Source organism: Sycon ciliatum, chromosome 5, assembly GCF_964019385.1.
Source record: "Sycon ciliatum chromosome 5, ocSycCili1.1, whole genome shotgun sequence".
Classification (NCBI taxonomy): Eukaryota; Metazoa; Porifera; class Calcarea; order Leucosolenida; family Sycettidae; genus Sycon; species Sycon ciliatum.
Window position 1 is genome coordinate 26771455 of NC_088647.1, and position 18221 is coordinate 26789675.

At 50.6% G+C, this 18221-nt stretch overlaps 1 protein-coding gene across 1 annotated transcript; it reads right to left on the minus strand.

Moving 5' to 3' along the window:
• LOC135818199 (uncharacterized) lies at positions 1–15561 on the minus strand. The gene is made up of 8 exons (XM_065331548.1): positions 15205–15561; positions 7598–7697; positions 6569–6625; positions 5766–5778; positions 4522–4615; positions 4001–4030; positions 1764–1889; positions 1–1179 (listed from the first exon to the last, which is right to left on the minus strand). Exons 1-8 carry the CDS (start codon positions 15248–15250, stop codon positions 962–964), a joined length of 684 nt encoding a protein of 227 aa, XP_065187620.1. The 5' UTR covers positions 15251–15561; the 3' UTR covers positions 1–961.
• Between the last annotated feature and the right edge of the window lie 2660 nt (positions 15562–18221).

Sequence of the window (18221 nt, forward strand, 5' to 3'; positions counted from 1 at the left end):
GCCAGTGAACCAACAATTTGTCTTGAAATTCTGCTCCGCAAAGCGAGCATAGCCAAGCTAGATGCGTCATGAAAAGGCTCTAAACGGTACGTAAGCAATGAGCCTCGCACAACTAAAATCCATAGAGATGTCTCGACCTCCTGCTTCCAAGACCAGCTTGAGTGATGTGCAGGGTTAAATATAAAAATGATAAAATATAATGATGCACAGTGGCTTTGGTACCTACAGGCGAAGTTTGCCAGTGGCCAGATTCCAGTGCCAAGCAGGAAGGCAACAGGGGTGGAAAGGCATGGAAGAAGCAGGACGCGCCCGCATGCCGCAGAAGAAGGCTATGCGAGTATGTCTAGAGTGCGCATCCTAGGCCATTGCACCAAGCGTACAAACGGGCTCAGTCGGCTGCCTGAGCATACACTTGGCTGCGTGATGGTAAAACATCTGGACTGTCGGTAGCAGCACGACGTCGGTCGTCTGCTAGGTACATTGTGAGAGAAATGAATGCAAGAGAGATGTGCGAGTGGTGACGCGTAGAGAAGACAGGACTCGTAAAAAATCTCAAAACGGGTAACTGGCTGGGAGACCGGACGCACGACGGCGTGCCAGAAATAAGATGATTCTCAAGGGAGTAACTAGGTGTAGGGGTTGGCGAGGGCGAGGGCAGGTGGTGTTGGGCTCTGAGGCATCCACACAACGCCCACATTCTTTGTGGATGAGTAGACAAAATAGCAACAAGCCACCGGAAGTTTATAAACCCGACGGTGATAGCATTTTCTGATTCGACTAAGGTAATTTGAACATTTGGCGTTTGGACTCGCCAATCACTGTTGATGTAGTACTGGTGGACATCAACCAGGGATAGGCTAAAACAGTGACCTGCACCCGAGTAATAACATGGCCTATTGGCTTGCGTACACACTGGGTGCTCTTGTGCGACGCAGAGAGCCACGGGGGGCGAACAGCACCTCTAGCAGCATTTGCTCTCTCCGGATTCGCCGTCGGTTTCGTCCCTGCCGGCACCTCCGGCTAACGCCAGCGCACCACCGTCAGCGTTGCTGCCTCTCCGGCTGTCCGTTTCCGATTCGTCGCCAGCGCCGGCCGCTCCGGGCACAAAGCGCTCTGGGTGGGCTCGCCGCTCGCACTCGATCAGGTCCAGCGCCACTTGAAGGAAAGCCTCATGGACACCTACAGCAATGCAAAGCGATGCATGCACAACGCACACGGTTTATCAAAAAGCTTCTTGCCGACAAAAGGAGAACGGTCCCAGAAATGGGTCTGCATTTGTTCGGACACACACCATGCAGTCCGACAGCCATTTAATGGATGGCCATTGAATTGCCTTTTGACCGGGATCTATTACTACAGTCCATTTCAAAACTATAGACGCGTAGTGTTTTTGAAATATTTCAAATTTGGCTGGAACTTTTTGAGAATAGTTTTCGGAATATTGCTCAGGTCCGCTCCACAATTACTCTCATAATAGTTTCTAAACGATTGGATAACAGACGCCCAATTTGGAAAAATTTATGCACAAAGTGATCACAGATTTTATGTGGTATAGATGCTGGCATAACGGTTTTTGCCTAGGTACGCGTCTATAGTTTTGAAATGGACTGTAGTAGGTTGCTAGCTACTGTTCCAGGTCCCATGTCCTTTGTTCTGTACTAGGAGAATAGTAACAATTGCTAGAATTTCCAGCGTTAGTAAAACTGAGGTCAGATCAGCTCCAGAAGATTTTGATGACCCTATTTTGTTGAAGTCCAACTCACAGATATTGCCCAGAGCTGACGTTTCAAAGAATGATGCATCGATAGAGTTGGCGTACTCTTGTCCGGCACGCTTGGTGACTACACGTCGGTCTTCCAGGTCCACTTTATTGCCAATCAGACAGAGAACTGCAGGGAACAAATAGTACACAGGTCGAACAGCAGTGTTAGACGGGAAGCAGATAAGTAGATACGTAGAGCCAATACACGCACACACACACGCACACACACACACACACCTCTCCTGTCCTGTTGTCCTGTTGACCCACTGCCGTACAGGTTACGTGGTCCCATTGCGGGAGGAGGGAGAGGAGCACACACACACACACACACACACACACACACACACACACACACACACACACCTGTCCTGTAGAGTCACTGCCGCAAAAGGGTCACGTGATCCCATCACTGGGAAACTTGAGAAGAGAGAGAGAGAGGACACGACGCTCGATGACGCTCCAGGTGCACGGGTAGTCGCATCAGCTTGCCGCATATGCACACGTGCTGGAAGGCTGAGCGCTCCTCTGCTGTTGGTCATGCGCCACCCTTGAACAGCGATGCCTTCCCCGTCCCCGGACACGGCGAAAGCAGCGACCACACCTGTCACAATGCGCGGCCGACGTTCCGGTAGTTCCAGGTGGCACTGCGGCATCCACCATTGAGGCACACACATGCCGGACCAAGCCACCGCGGCTTCTCAGCCACCGCCCACACCGCTCGCACTGACTGGCGCCCCGCTGCTCAGACACAGGCCGCGCACGCTCCTCCAGACACTTATGCCGAGCCATGTCTCCTTTCCGTGAAAATCCCGTCCGTACCACTCGGGGCGGCACATACACACACACACACACCTTGAACGCCCATTGCCGTAGCAATGATAGCGATGGCTTCCTCACGCTGAGGCTCTAAACCCGGAATCTGCAGTATGGCGCATGCCACTTGAGGTCACCAGGACGACGAAACACTCTGTCACAGTGGTAGTTGGGGCACGGGATGTCTGGGGCTTCCTTCTCGACCCTCTGTCGACAACACTGAGACCAGGCAGATCTCTCCTGCGCTGTGTCATACCAGTCTGCTTCAGACAAACCGATGACAGTAAAGTCCGAGGACACAACATCCCACCAGCGCTTCTTGGGACCATGTTGCGGGCGTTTACAGGGCAGTTCGCCGAACAGCATCTGCTTGGGCAGCCGGGTCTCCTTCATCCGTGCAACATGACCAAGCCACCGCAAGCGGTGTTTCCTGATCACATCGGCCATGTCGACGTCCACCCCTGCCAGCTCACTCAGCGATTCCGACGACAATCTCTCCTCCCATTGCTCACGACGAGAGATACCGAGAATTGTGCGAATACACTGATGGGGAAAGGTGTTGAGTCGGCGAATATGACCCGCTTTGATGGGCCATGTCTCCGCACCGTCGAGAAGAGCAGGAAGGACAATAGCACGATACACCAGCCGCTTGGTGTGGACCGAGAGATGCACGCACTGAAATATCGGAGACCTGATCACACCGTACAGCCGGGACGCCTGCGCCAAACGAGCAGCGAGGTCTGCATCCACCGTTCCGTCAGCAGAGAGCACGCTGCCAAGGCACCGGAACCCGTCCACCATGTCAATCCTGCTGTCACCATCGAGTTGAACGGGATCAACTGATGTTGGTTGACCCACCGCCATGCCCTTTGTCTTTCTAATGCTGACGGTCAGTCCCCATCGCTGTGCACACAAGATGAACTCGGACGTCATGCACTCAAATCTCTCTCTGGTGGTTGCATACAACGCTGCATCATCGGCGAACTGGGACTCAGTCACCCTCGTCGCACACACACACACACACACACAAAGCCCTCCCCCCCCCCCCCTCTCCCAAAAAAAACATCACGATGCGTAGCGTCTGTGATCACAATCAGCAGCTCCGGCAGCCACACTACACATCTACATGATTCTGAACTAGAATACTGTCGGACGCCGAAGAACGGAGCGCCGAAGAACGACCAGGCTAGAATTTCATCAAGCACAGCATACCAATGTAAACAGGGTGACTCAACTGCGCATAGACTGTAGTACATGAAAATAAGAACGGTCTAGGCTAGGAGGCTGACCCCCAGTTCTTCGGCAACCGACAGTACTGAATGCAACTACATTGTACCAAGTACTAGTAGACCGTTTCACAATCCCTTCCCAGCTGCAAGCAAATAGAAGAGTGACAAAAGAGATGCCACATATCATTCGACTTACCCATTTTGTAGTCAACATTCTGTCGCAGTTCTGCACAAAGACAACACAGGGATTGCACAAGTAGACACACTGGTAAGTTGAGCAGGCAAGCAGCGCAGAGTTACGTCTCATGAACGCAAGCACAGGACTGTCTTGCTACTCCATACAAAAGCTAGCACTGAGTTGCCAGGTCACACAAACTTCACTGATTTGCCAGTCCACACAAACTACACTGATTTGCCAGTCCACACAAACTTCACTGATTTGCCAGTCCACACAAACTTCACTGATTTGCCAGTCCACACAAACTACACTGATTTGCCAGTCCACACAAACTTCACTGATTTGCCAGTCCACACAAACTTCACTGATTCGCCAGTCCACACAAACTTCACTGATTCGCCAATACATACAAACCACACCGATCTTCCAATCCATACAATGCATACACGATAACCTCATTCCCAGAACCACTACAGCTCACTGTGCCGTGAACACAATCTCCAAGTACCTGCCTACTCAAGACTCCTACTCAGACTCACCCGCAACCCAGCTGGCGACCGCCTCGAACGTGTCCGCAGCGGTGATGTCATAGACGATTAGGGCGGCGTTGGCGTTCCGATAGTACATGGGTGCCTGGTCGGGCAGCACAACAACACACACACACACACACACACACACACACACACAAACACACATGCACATACCGTATGTCTTAACCCTTTAACCGTCATATAAATTTCACCCATTGAAACGCCGAACGAAATTTCAACTTTGCCAGGTCATAACTTTAGTTGTACTCACTCGATTTTTATAATCTTGGGGTCGTTGGAAAGCTCTGGACGAGACCAGCACGATGATAACACATTCTTCGCCTCAGCAGTCACACAACCAGCGCTGGAACGCAGCGACGTCGTCTCAACGCCAGGCATGCAAATGACAAGTTCAAAACTCCGCCATGGCCGTCTCCTTCATCGTAGAGTGTTCAAATTTTTTTTGAGAGATCGAGCATTTCGTGAGGAATACGTTGGTCGCGAGCAGCAGTCACAGAGCGCGTGAAGAAACGGGGAAATCCCGTGACGACGTCAGCCGCGCGCCCAGCGCAGCGGAAGTGACAAGCGCGTGCAGTACTCAGCGCTTGATAACTCTGCTCCACTACATCGTAGCTCAACGCGGATTTCTGCAACAGAAAGCCTGGAAAATTCGCTACCGAATCGATAGTAAATTTTCTATCGTGGGTAAAAAATCATTCCAGTGCGAGTATTTCAAATGATGGGTCGAATTCGACCCACAAATGTATGGTCTGACGGTTAAAGGGTTAAACAACCACTACCAAAGGCGACACCAAGAAGTCATACGTTCTATACTTCTTTCTGTTGTTCCATGGTTGGCTCTCATCCTTCCTCTCAACCCAATATGCCGGGAATACACCACTCAACAGGTGCAAGTGTGGTACAATCCAGCACCATTAACATTTTTTTAAACCCACTGCGGCCGAATACAACCATAAAGGTTAACCGAAAGAGTGCTCAATGCCCGGGGGGAGAGCTACTTAAAACAAGTAGAAGAGGACGGAAATCTGTTGCCAACGAATTTTTTATCCTCTTCTACTTGTCGCAAACATAAAGTTTATAAACGGCACACAAACCCCAAAATGAACGCGTCCAGCCACCAAAAAAAAGACCAACAGTTCACTCAATCTCGATTTCTCAACATGGGTCTGAATACAGAAACCTTGCACTAAACCATGAGCACTTTGAAGAACACTCAGCTCAGCCAGACTCACCATAGAACGAAATCTGGGTTTTCAGGTCCACCAGAGTCGGCCAGGGCAATGTTTGGAAACAGACGATAATTACAACACACATGCATGCGCGCACGCACACAGAAATAGACATGCCCGCGCACACGCACACACACACACACACACACACAAAGTACACAGATGAGCCAGTAGCTACACAAACACTTAGAGGGGATGAACAGGTCCAGGTTCAATGCGAAGCTATGACTGGCACCAAGAGTCCATACCAGGACCATAAACAAGAGTATGCAACTGTGATCTCTTTTCTATGGGCCAGATGTGCGGCGCGCTGCCTTCATTACATCATTCAGCTGCAGTCTGCGCACTGCGGAAAATCAAACACCGCACTTTCCCTCTGGTTTAAAATGAACTTTCGTACGGAACTGGAGTTAACGCTCCAAAATTTAGAGATCGCGTAGGTACTGGAAAGAATCGAGCAAAAACGGATGGGAGAAATTGTGAGTTTAAGTGCATGCTTCCAGAGCGTGATGAAGGCAAGTTACGTAATGAAGGCAGCGTGCCGCGCACTGGCCCATAACCACAGTTGCATACTCTTGTTTATGCACTCTTGCTGGCACACGCCAACATAACATGAAACATCCGTAAAACAGGAATAACTGCTGGGAAGAGCTACATGTACAATGAATCATGTACATAGAGCTCGCCACGATTTTCAAAACTTGACTCCGATTTTGTTACAGAACTTGACTGTAGCACTACAGATAATATGATTGTAGGTAAGAGGACATGCAGGGAGGGTGTAGAGGATATTTTATCGTGCTCACCTCTCCTGCCCCGCAGTGTCCCAAAGCTGAAGCTTGACTCGATCAACATCCACAGTCCTGAGCATCCAAGGGTCACACAAATGCATGCACATACGCACCGTAAACACACAGTCGTCACCAAAAACAATCCGGCCAATGTTGCCATGGTGATGGTGTAACACATGCACTGCCACTGCACTACGTACATAGCTGCATACTGTATTTAAAGTCAACAAATATTCGGCTATTTTCGGCCTGGTCTTGTTTGGCTGAAAATGTGATGCGGCCGAAATTTAGTTTTGCAAGGTTCAGCGTGACAGTGTATACAGGCGGCAGCAGTACAGGCCGAAAATTTGATGCGGCCGAAATTTGAATGACACGAAAATTTGTAGTCTCACAGTAGTCAGTGCAGTGTTGGTAGATCTACAGGAAACACTGGTAAACCCATGCATGCTACCATGTGGCACCGCCGTGCCCGCGTACCATACCACTGTATGGGCACTGGCCGGATTTTTTGGCGACGATCGTATAATGGCCACACAGAAAGTGTACAAGGTCGACACTGGCATACGCCCCTTGAAAGGTAACAGTGCCCTGCTTTACTGCTGTGTGCTGAGGGCTTGTGCAGCTGTCCTATGTCTAGACCGGCAGACTACAGCTACGAATAGACTACTTACTGGTCGCCATTACATGTACTAGTTTCTCATGGCCAGTTCTGTATACCCCCCCCCCCCCCACACACACACACACATACACACATACGCACACACCTTCCTTCCTTCCTTCTTCTACGCCCATGACTGGCTATGTGGCCCCGTAAGGGGCAGACCAGAAGGTGTGCTGTGCACCGGGTGGGGAATGTGAGACTCAGCATGCACGCGGGCTGCGCAAACAGCGTTACACTTGTGCCTCGCAATACACACCACACGCACCACACGCACCACACACACACACACACACACACACACACACACACACACACACACACACACACACACACACACACACACACACACACACACATACACACAAACACAGAGGTCTACTCACATGCGAGAAGTGAAGAAGGACGCCCCGATCGTCGGACTGACTGCACTGCTGAACTGGGACTTGTTCATATGACGCAACACCAGTGACGTCTTGCCAGCGCCTGCAACAACAACAACAACAACAACAACAACAACAACAACAACAACAACAACAACAACAACAACAACAACAACAACAACAACAGATATAATGCACTGCTAATGCACTGCACAGAAATTGTACAACAAAATCACAACTATGTGTCCTAAAAAGGTCGAGAGATTATAATAGTCCAGGCTCCATAAAAGGAGTGTTAACATCCAGTGCCCGGGCGCCCATTCATATTTGGGAGCACGCTTGACCCCTTGAGGTACAGCTTTAGTGCTACAGCTACGTGCGAGGAGTGCGACATGCCACAACTGTGAATTATGGCCCTTGATATTGCTACTAGCCCATCCATTTGGAATACACCCAATTTGGGGTGATGGATGCCAGTCAACATTTGTACACACTGGAAGCTTATATCTGGCAGTTTGGGCCTAGAAGATTCTTCAGTCTTCTGAAAATAGCCGAACATCTTAGCTGGACTCCACTTTTGGCACAGAGTATCCCTAGGCCCCGGCCCTTGCGTTTGATCTACCTCACCCCCCCCCCCCTGCATTACAGTCCATTCATAAAAAGATGGGCTCTGGCTCTGACGAGCTCCCGTATTTGGCGATTTTTCGTGATTTCATCGTACACAGTGCAGTGCTGCGAAATTTGAAATTTGAAAAAGGGTCCAAAAAGGGTACCTGAACTGGGGTTCGAACCGCACAATGCACTGTTGCAGACGGGGTCAAACGGCCTGGATTTTTATGGTTTTTCCCAATTCAATGCTTTGGGGGCAAAACCTGGCCGAAATCCTATTCTTGTGATGGCTTGCTTTTTGGAGAAAAAAACTTCAGAAACATAATTGGAAGAGGATTCCATAGAGGATTGCAGAAAAAAATTCTAAAAAAACTCAACGTTTGACCCATTTATGGCCAAAAGCTAGAAGTTCATTTTTTTCTGAATGGACTGTAGAACCTGATGAAGGATGGCGATGGTTACCCTTTGGGCTACCCAATCCCCCCAGCAAGTTAAAGGATGTCCTTATACGGATTTCCATTGCTAAAATTGCACCCTTGGCCCCTGATAAAAGACAAACTCTACCAACAACTATTCACAAGTCTAAGGGACTGAAGGATAACTGCTGATCTTGCTTGCATGCATTGGTCTAATACTGATGACTGTGGTGTCATGTATTTAGAGTCTAGTGCACGGTATTGCTTTGTGGTACAAGTATTACATTGTTCATGATATTCGTTACAACAGTGTATGCTCTGCGTAGATAAGTAGATTGGGTTGCAAGGATAGCATGTTAGAAGTAATTGATTGGAACATCTGGGCCGCTCAATTACGTTAAGAGCACACTCTCATCATTGTTAACAACATTGTTGATCATACGGGTCAGATCCTAGTGTTTACCTAGTCATGTAATTTCTCGTGCTGCTGTGTTCAGCTGGTTGGACTACTCTAATAGTAATACCTTAATTACTAGCCTTCGATAGCACGTGCGAGTGCGGGCTTTTGCTGCGCAACTGGTATACCCCACAGTGTATTTAGAATAGTCTTCAATAATAATCTAGTTCAGTGAGTTTCACTACTTCCTAGAACTAATACAAGAAACACCAGGTCCTGAGATTGTGCGGTGTGCGTGCGTGTACGTGCCGTAGAAGAGTCTGATGGTCTTTCCCCTTCAGCTCTTGGTGCCGAAACCCGGGATAGGCAGAACGTACTGCTGTGGGTTTTCCTAGAGAGAGGTCCGGTGAGGAGTATGGCGGCGAAGATTGAAGGGTTCTTGCGCCCCTACAGAGGGAAGGGCGACAGCTGGGAGGTGTTTTGGGCCAAGTTCGCGTTCTTGGCCACAAACCAGAAGTGGGACACAGACGACAAGAAGATGGCGCAGCTTCCGCTCTACTTGGACGGCGATGCGTTTATGGTTTACAACGCCATGGATGACGCGGACCAAAAGAAACCGGACGAAGTAGAGAAAAGAATGAAAGAAGCGTTTTGCCTCACGAAGTCGCAGGCATACAAGCTGTTTGTTGCACGCCGCTTGCAGCTGGATGAATCCCCAGATGGGTACATTGCCGACCTTAGGAGGCTAGCAGCGGTGGCAGGCCTTGGAAGAGGCGCGGATGCAGACAGCGTGCTCGTAGAGCAAATCCTGAACGGCTTACCTTCATCCATGGCGCAGCAAGTGCGCCTTGCTCTGGTTGGAAAAGGCGACGACGTATCGTTGTGCCTGCAGTTGGTTCGAGCATTGCAGCAAACTGGAACTGAGGATGATGTTGTTTCAGCTGCAAGTGGCGCGAGTGGCCCCGGGCCGGCAGGCTCTGGTACGCGGAATGTGCTTTGCTTCCGTTGCAATAAGCTTGGTCACGTGCGGCGAAACTGCCCGGAGGCGAAGTCTGGCTACGATCGCGGTGCTTGGAGGAGCTCAGCGGCGGGGGGTTCAAGTGGCGTGCGGCCTGGCCTCACTTGTTTCTTCTGCGACAAGCCTGGCCACTTGAAAGCAGACTGCGAAGAACGGAGGGCCTGGGAGGCCCAGAGGTCAAGCAAAGTCACCGGTCAGCCATCACCATCGGCAGCCTGCACGTCTTCCCCGCAGGAATGTTCCGTGGAACGAGGTGAGCCGGCGGAGGAGCGCTGCCTGTACATGGGGCATGGGAGCGAGAAGTCAGGCCAGCTGGTAAAAATCTTCGTTGGTGTAAGTGCAGCGTCTGGTGACAACGCCGGCAAGGAATCGTCCATTGTGAGCGCACGTGCACGCGGACAAGCGGTTGTAGACACGGGCTCGACGAGGACGTTGATCAGCCGTGCATTCGCGGACCGCAGCAGCCTCACGTACGACGGCCCAGACACTCTCGAGACCAACCTTGTGGCTCTGGACGGCAATCGAATCGAAGTTCTGGGGCATCTAGAGGTCCTTCTAGAGCGAAACGATGGGCCTGTCAACCTTCCCAGAGTCAAGGTACGAGCGCTTGTAGTTGAAAGCCTAAGCACTGTCCGTGCTGACGTGCTGATTGGAGCGGATGTCGCTTCGCGGTGCGGTGGGTTGCAACTGAAGTATAGTAGTGATGGACAGCTTTGCGGAGTTGTATTTGGAGCCGCAGCCAGCGACACTGTTGCAGCCACTGCTGATCGGCTGTCCCCGAAGGGGCAGGATGATGATGGTCGATCTGGCCATCCGTCGCGTCGGGTGAAAGTCAGCACCACTGACGAGGGCAAGGTTATGCTCAGTATTGCGGACGGTGTCGTGACCTGGAGCCCTGCTGAGAAGCAATGGGAGTTGACCTGGAAGTGGCTCGATGGTGAACCTCCTGCAATGCCGCTCGGCCCGGGTATCGGAGAGTACAGCAGGACGAACCTGACTCCGGAGCAAGAGCGCCTGTTTGTTAGTGAGGTGCAATCCTGGATAGACAACGGCTGGTTGATCAAGCACGACCCGAAGCTACATGGCGAGCCAGCATGTGTGCTGCCGCTCATCGGTGTTCCGCAAGAACACAAGACGACGCCGGTGAGGCCGTGCCTGGATTACCGTCACTTGAATAAAAAGCTCCACTCTGACCCTGGTTTTGACCCACCAGTCTGCGGTGACACGCTACGTCGATGGCGTCAGGCAGGAGAGGATTATGCTCTGCTCGACATTAGGAAGGCATACCTCCAGATCCGGGTTAGCCCGGCGCTGTACCGCTACCAAGTCGTGCTTTGGAAGGGAGAAGCTCACGTCATGACGAGAATGGGATTCGGGTTGGCGGTAGCGCCCAAGTTTATGGATGCCGTTGTGAAGTACGTCACCCAGCCGTATCCTGGAGTAGATAACTACTATGACGACCTGCTGGTCCCTAGTGCCCTGGTGCCGAAGGTGTCTGGTGCACTGAATGAGTTCGGCCTACCAACCAAGCCCGCAGAGCAACTGGCAGAGGCTCGGGTCCTTGGCCTCCAGCTGACCAAGTCGTCCAGTGGTGACACGTCCTGGTCGCGAAAGGAGCCAGCTGCCATGACCTTGGAGCGTCCGGCAACTAGGAGGAGAATCTTCCAATGGTGTGGACGACTGACAAGCCACTACCCGGTATGCTCATGGCTGCGACCTGCCTGCAGTTTCTTGAAGAGAGCAGCTTCGGCGGACGATGCGTCCTGGGATGATCCAGTCCCACCGGCTATCCAGGTCTGCTGCGAGGAGCTTGAGAAGCGGCTAGCCGAAGTCGACCCAGCAAAGGGAACGTGGAGCATCTCTGCTGGCGACAGCAACACATGGACGGTGTGGTGTGATGCATCCGGCCTGGCCCTTGGTGCTGCCCTGGAGGTTGACGGCAAGGTGGTGGAGGATACCACGCAGCTACGACCACACCAGGACAAGAGGCACATCAATATTGCCGAATTGGAGGCGGCCATCCTGGGTCTCAATCTGGCTGCGAAGTGGAATGTGAAGCGGATTACGCTGAAGATTGATTCCAAGACCGTCTTCGGGTGGCTGAAGCAAGTGATCAACGATGTCCGACGAGTGAAGACCACTGGCTTGCATGACCTGTTGGTGCAGAGGCGCCTACACATTGTCAGCGATATGATTGACACGATTGGAGCCGCAGTGGATGTTGTATGGGTGTCGTCTGACTCCAACATTGCAGATGCCCTGACCCGAGTTCCAAGCGTCTGGCTTACTCGATCCGTGGGTAGCATTCCCGACGTCACCGCCGGCGCTGTGTGCGAAACGACAGTTGTTGGCCCAATTTCGTTTGACGCCGTGGCGGCAGCCCAGCTGGAAGACGAAGTGGTGCAGCGTGTCGCCAGCCAGGTGGCTACCCGATCGGCGGTTCGCGATGCTGGTTACAGGAGCGTGGCAAGTCAGCTCGTCGTCGAGGATGGCGTCCTGCTCCGAAGCGTTAAGCTGCCTGTTGAGGGTGAAATCCTCGTTCCTGTCATCGCTAAATCCGCGGAAGAGTCTGTTATTAGCGCTGCCCACACCAACTCCGGCCATGCCTCATGGCAGAATATGTACGAGATGTTGCGTGAACGCTGCTACCTACCACGCATGGCCGAGAAATGCCAGCAACATGTCCGCAGCTGCCAGCGTTGCAAGGCTGCGAACGCCGCAGGAGGACAAGCGGCGCCAGCGACACGACCAGATATGCCCGGGAGACCGTGGGGCTGTGTTCAGATCGACACCTTGGAGCTTGGGGCGAGCAAGAGCGGGGAAATCCACTGCGTCTTGGTCTGCGTTGATGCCCTGACGAAGTACGCCGAAGTTGTCCCGTTGCGTCGGCACGATGGTGCGAGCGTGGCCGATGCCATTGTCGAGTTGTGCTGTAGATGGGGAACGCCAGATGTGATCCGGATGGACAATGGCCGGGAGTTCCGCAACTACATTGTCAAGGCCCTTTTGCGTGTGTTTGGTGTTGAGGTCAAGACCGGAGCTGTCAGGCACCCACAGACGCAAGGCATGGCTGAGCGTTTTAATCGCACGCTGCTCGGCCTCATAAGGAAGGTCCTGGAAGAATCAACGGATTGGCTAGCCGAGCTCCCGGTGCTGATGCATTACTACAACAGCCGCATCCACAGCGCCATCGGCATTTCACCAATGAAAGCAATGATCGGGTGGCAGCCTCGAGCATTGGTGAGCGCCCGCATCAACCTATCCGATCCCAGAGAGTGGCAGGATGAGCATGCAGCGAGGTGTGCGAGAGTTCGCGACCTGCTTGATGCGGAGATGTCCGAGAAAGACCACTGTGAATCCGAGCATGAGTGCCCGTTCGCGCCTGATGATAGCGTCCTCCTCCAGCAGCCAAAGAGGCGCCAGAAGTGTACTCCTCCATACCAATGTGGCTGGCGTATCAAGAAGGTCTTGTCAGGATCGACAGTAGTCATCTGGCGGAGGTTCAAGGGTGTTTTGCAGGAGAAGGTCATCAACATCGACCTGCTGAAGCGTGACGTGCCAGCTGCACCTTCCTCGGACCCAGCAGATGAGCGTCGCCATGATAGAGAGGAGGAATCGGCTGGAGAAGAGAGTGATGACAGCGGGCCATACGTAGTGTTCTCGCCGAGTAGCGATACTCCAGACGAGCGAGTGTTGCGAGACAGGTCTGCCATTCGACCGCCTGCCCGCTTTCGCACGCAGTGATTGCATGGTCGGTAGTGAGTTTCTACATGCCACCAGGCGGAGGTGATGAAGGATAACTGCTGATCTTGCTTGCATGCATTGGTCTAATACTGATGACTGTGGTGTCATGTATTTAGAGTCTAGTGCACGGTATTGCTTTGTGGTACAAGTATTACATTGTTCATGATATTCGTTACAACAGTGTATGCTCTGCGTAGATAAGTAGATTGGGTTGCAAGGATAGCATGTTAGAAGTAATTGATTGGAACATCTGGGCCGCTCAATTACGTTAAGAGCACACTCTCATCATTGTTAACAACATTGTTGATCATACGGGTCAGATCCTAGTGTTTACCTAGTCATGTAATTTCTCGTGCTGCTGTGTTCAGCTGGTTGGACTACTCTAATAGTAATACCTTAATTACTAGCCTTCGATAGCACGTGCGAGTGCGGGCTTTTGCTGCGCAACTGGTATACCCCACAGTGTATTTAGAATAGTCTTCAATAATAATCTAGTTCAGTGAGTTTCACTACTTCCTAGAACTAATACAAGAAACACCAGGTCCTGAGATTGTGCGGTGTGCGTGCGTGTACGTGCCGTAGAAGAGTCTGATGGTCTTTCCCCTTCAGGACTGAAACCGAAAACCTGAATTATAATAATTCTAGTGTTCCTCATTCTAACTCTTATTCTCTTCATAAGTGACTTCAGTAGAGTTGCTCTCCCAACCTAGGGTCACTTGGCCATGTTTGCGACACACACGGCTGCTTATCTGTTTTGTCCACCACACACACAATTTTGCACTGACGATGACGCGTGCACTAGGTCTCGGATCATAATTGGATACTGTAAATATACAAAATGTCGGCGCTGCAAAATTTCGGCACCTCACGATTTTTGACATTTCGGCGGCGATTTATTTTCGGCGTGGGGTAGAGGGCATGTACATGTATATAGTGCGACAGATGCTGTGAAAAATTTCATCGGCGTTTTAATTGAGGCGTTTTGGGTCGGTGCCGAATATAGCCGAAATTAAATAGCTGCCGAAAATTTGTATATTTACAGTAATGCAATACCGGTATATGTACAGCAGCAGTACAGGTCTGTTGTTCTGCATTGTATCGGTTTGTCGTGTATCTTGCCCACGCTAATCAGTACAGTCATGCTATGCACTGCATACCACCACTCATCAGCGCAGCACAAAAGGAAATCTTAGCACTCGTGTATGCCCCCAGCTTATGCCCTATCGTTAAAAAACTGAGATGTCTCAAGTAAAAGTATGTAATGGGCAATATGTGGGTTATAAGTTATGTACACGTACATGCACATGTACTCGCCAGCTGATAAAAAAATTGTGGGAAAACATTTTGGTACATTTCGCGCCATTTGCATCCCTGGCCCTTGTGCTAATTGCCAGAATTGCAGAAGAATAATTTTCACAGATTTTACCTTGGGCACCGAGTACGACAATTTTGGCCTCGATAGTGGGCTTCATATCGCCAGCAGCTTTCGCAGGGTCATGGACTAAGTCAGACTTCACCAAGCAGGAAATGTACACACATCGTTACGCTGTACTTGCAAGTATTGTTTACTGAGAAACAGATTCGGAAAGGTACAATTGCTGAAGATTCTCCGGGGATAACCACAGAACCAATTCTGATAATCCGTAGCGGTGAAAGAATTATACTGGTGTTTCTCAAAGCCAAAACCTACAAGCTAGGTCAACGAGCTATTCAGGGTATGTCTTGTCTTGTCTTGCCTCTAGCTCTGGAGTCTGGTACAGAAATCCCCTCTCATCTGTCCAGTTTGATTTGACTGGCAAAATACAAAGCTGCGACGTCGCGACGCCGCGATACGGTGGCATCACTGGCATGTCATCATCACGACATCATTCATGTGAGTCATGTGATCGCACATTTTGTGAGTCCGAAATCCGCACTGTACTGAATCGCTAGCGGCCGAAACCGGCCGACCCGCATCTGCATGATCTGGTACATGGTGGTCCCGTTCGCTGTACTGTGTGTTGCGGAATGCGGAAGCTCCGGCTTCACCAGCCACGCGATCATTATTTTCGAATAAGTGATGTAAGCCGTGAATGAGAAAGATGACGACGTCGATGTGGTAACGAAAAAGAAGAGAATTTTTGTTTTGACCACGCAGCATTGTTTTTTTTGTGATTGAAGGTTTCCCCTGAATGGAGGTGGAGTGAAAATGAGTGACGACTTGTTCGAGTCCGTAATTTCTCTAGAAGAAGACCTGCAGCAACGAGGCAGAATAGAAGGTGTTGAACGTGGCGGAAAGTTAGGATACGCTGAAGGCTATGTGGCAGGCCGGGAGAAAGGTTCGTCTGCTGGGTCTGAAATTGGATTTATGGTGGGCCTCTGCGAAACGGCTCTGAGTAAAGCCGAAGAGTACCAGCTCAAGGCAAGAACAGTAAAAGCTGTGCAAGCTCTGCTTGATAGCATTAGGTCTTTCCCGTTCGCGGATCCATCGTATGACAACTACGTTGAGGATTTTGAGAAGATCAGAAATAAATTTCGCCATGTGTGCGCCTTGCTGAAAGTGACACAATCCCACACGGAGAGCCTTTCTTTTTAGGACACTGATTAGGTGATCAATATTTGAAAACTAGCAGCTGCCTTGAAACTGGCTTTGAACAGGTGTACGTGTATTTCCTGGAAACGACACGAGACAATCTTTTTAAACCACTCGAACACTTGAGAACATTCATTTTTTGCTTGTCTGTTTATTTTTTTCTAGCTGGCAGCATGACTTTTTAGGCCCAGGTTACTATTTTTTCTATTACTCACTCAGCGCACGTGTGTGCGTGCGCGTGTGTGTGCGTGCGCGTGTGTGTACGTGCACCCGCACGCACATTCACAGCTCTATCCTCTTGGTGTTGAGATCTATTTTAAATTTTGGTCGACTGTGTGTCTTATCTCCAAGCCACACGCAGCGATGCCGTATGAGAGTGACTGCGTGTGGACTGCCAGGCCCATAGCCCGTACCCAAGCACACCATATGCGAATCAATGCCAATGCTGTACATGTGTTGGTACATGTACAGTGTTGAAAAGCAACATGATCAACTAACTTGTGCATGCATCTCCGCGATAGCAAATCCACGGTTAATATAGTATGATCTCCCTCAACAAGCCAGACGCGTGGTACTCCGTGACTCGTGTGTTACTGCTCTGCTTCCGCTCTCTGTATTATCTCCCTCAATTGTTCTATTGGTCGCAGACAATTCGGCTACCCCAGCCATGTATTGCTTGGAATAAAATATATCTGCGTCATGTCCTACTATGCCTGGTCTATGGGTTATTGTCATGTGACTAATGGCATAGTAATGTGATAGGGAACGCACCAAGAACGACGTAGCATTCGGATTAGTGAATTGTGAACGGCAATTACACCCAATACAATGCTATGTAGATACCACATCTTTTTTTCTCTTTTTTCCCCTACACAATCCACATTATCTCCACACTGGGATGAATAAGGGAGCGTGGTGGTGGGGCCGCCGGCCACAGGTCTCGGCTTCATAGCCCCAAGGACGCATCTACCAGCCAATACTGCAGTGCTGCTCAATGAAATCCAGTCGATGCACTCATGTACGCGCCGGGCGTTGCGCAGCCCTAGACCTGCGGACACTGGGCTTTGAACTGATGCAAGGCGCAAACTTGACGTGACGCGACTGGATTTCATTGAGCAGGACTGTACTTCGAAAGTGCAAAAGAATCCGAGCTGAATGCCATGCCTGTTCTGAGGTACATGCATGCTGAAGTGTGGACTGGCCAAGTCAAAAAGCAGCCAGTGCAGCTAAGGCCTGGCCGGCCGGTCGTGCACAGACCTGAAATCAAAATTCGAAATCTTTATTGATATTTGAATAACCCGAGGCTAAACATCAATAAAAATGATAGACAAAAGCTGTGATTGCTTTAACCCTAAAAAGTTGAACTATTAAATGCACCTCCACGGTCCAGGTTTCGATAAATCACCGATGCTAATCTGCACGGATCGACCGTGACTAAAAATACCCATACTGGATTCTGGGTAGACAAACACACACATTCACAATTGCTACAGCACTACTAAGACCTTCACGCCTAGGCCCAGTTTCATCAAGCGTAGCCTAGCCCACAACAGTGACAACTGCTCAGCATGCACATCGACTAAGCACACAGTACCCACTGCACCCGGGAAAAAAACTAACTACACCGTTAACACACGCGTTGTAGCCGTGCAATCCCATAGAGGTTATGCGATGACATCATCAGTTGGGATGCTTTGTCAAAGTCGCTGCACTAGCGACTCGCGCTGCATACACGGCGCTCGTAAGCGGTTCCACTGTATTCTTAGCGCCCATAAGCAGTTCGGCTGACTCACCCCCATGAAATCATTCGCATGACCCGACTCTATAGAGCCTCAGGGCCACACTGAGACAGAACCGCAATGGCATAGCAG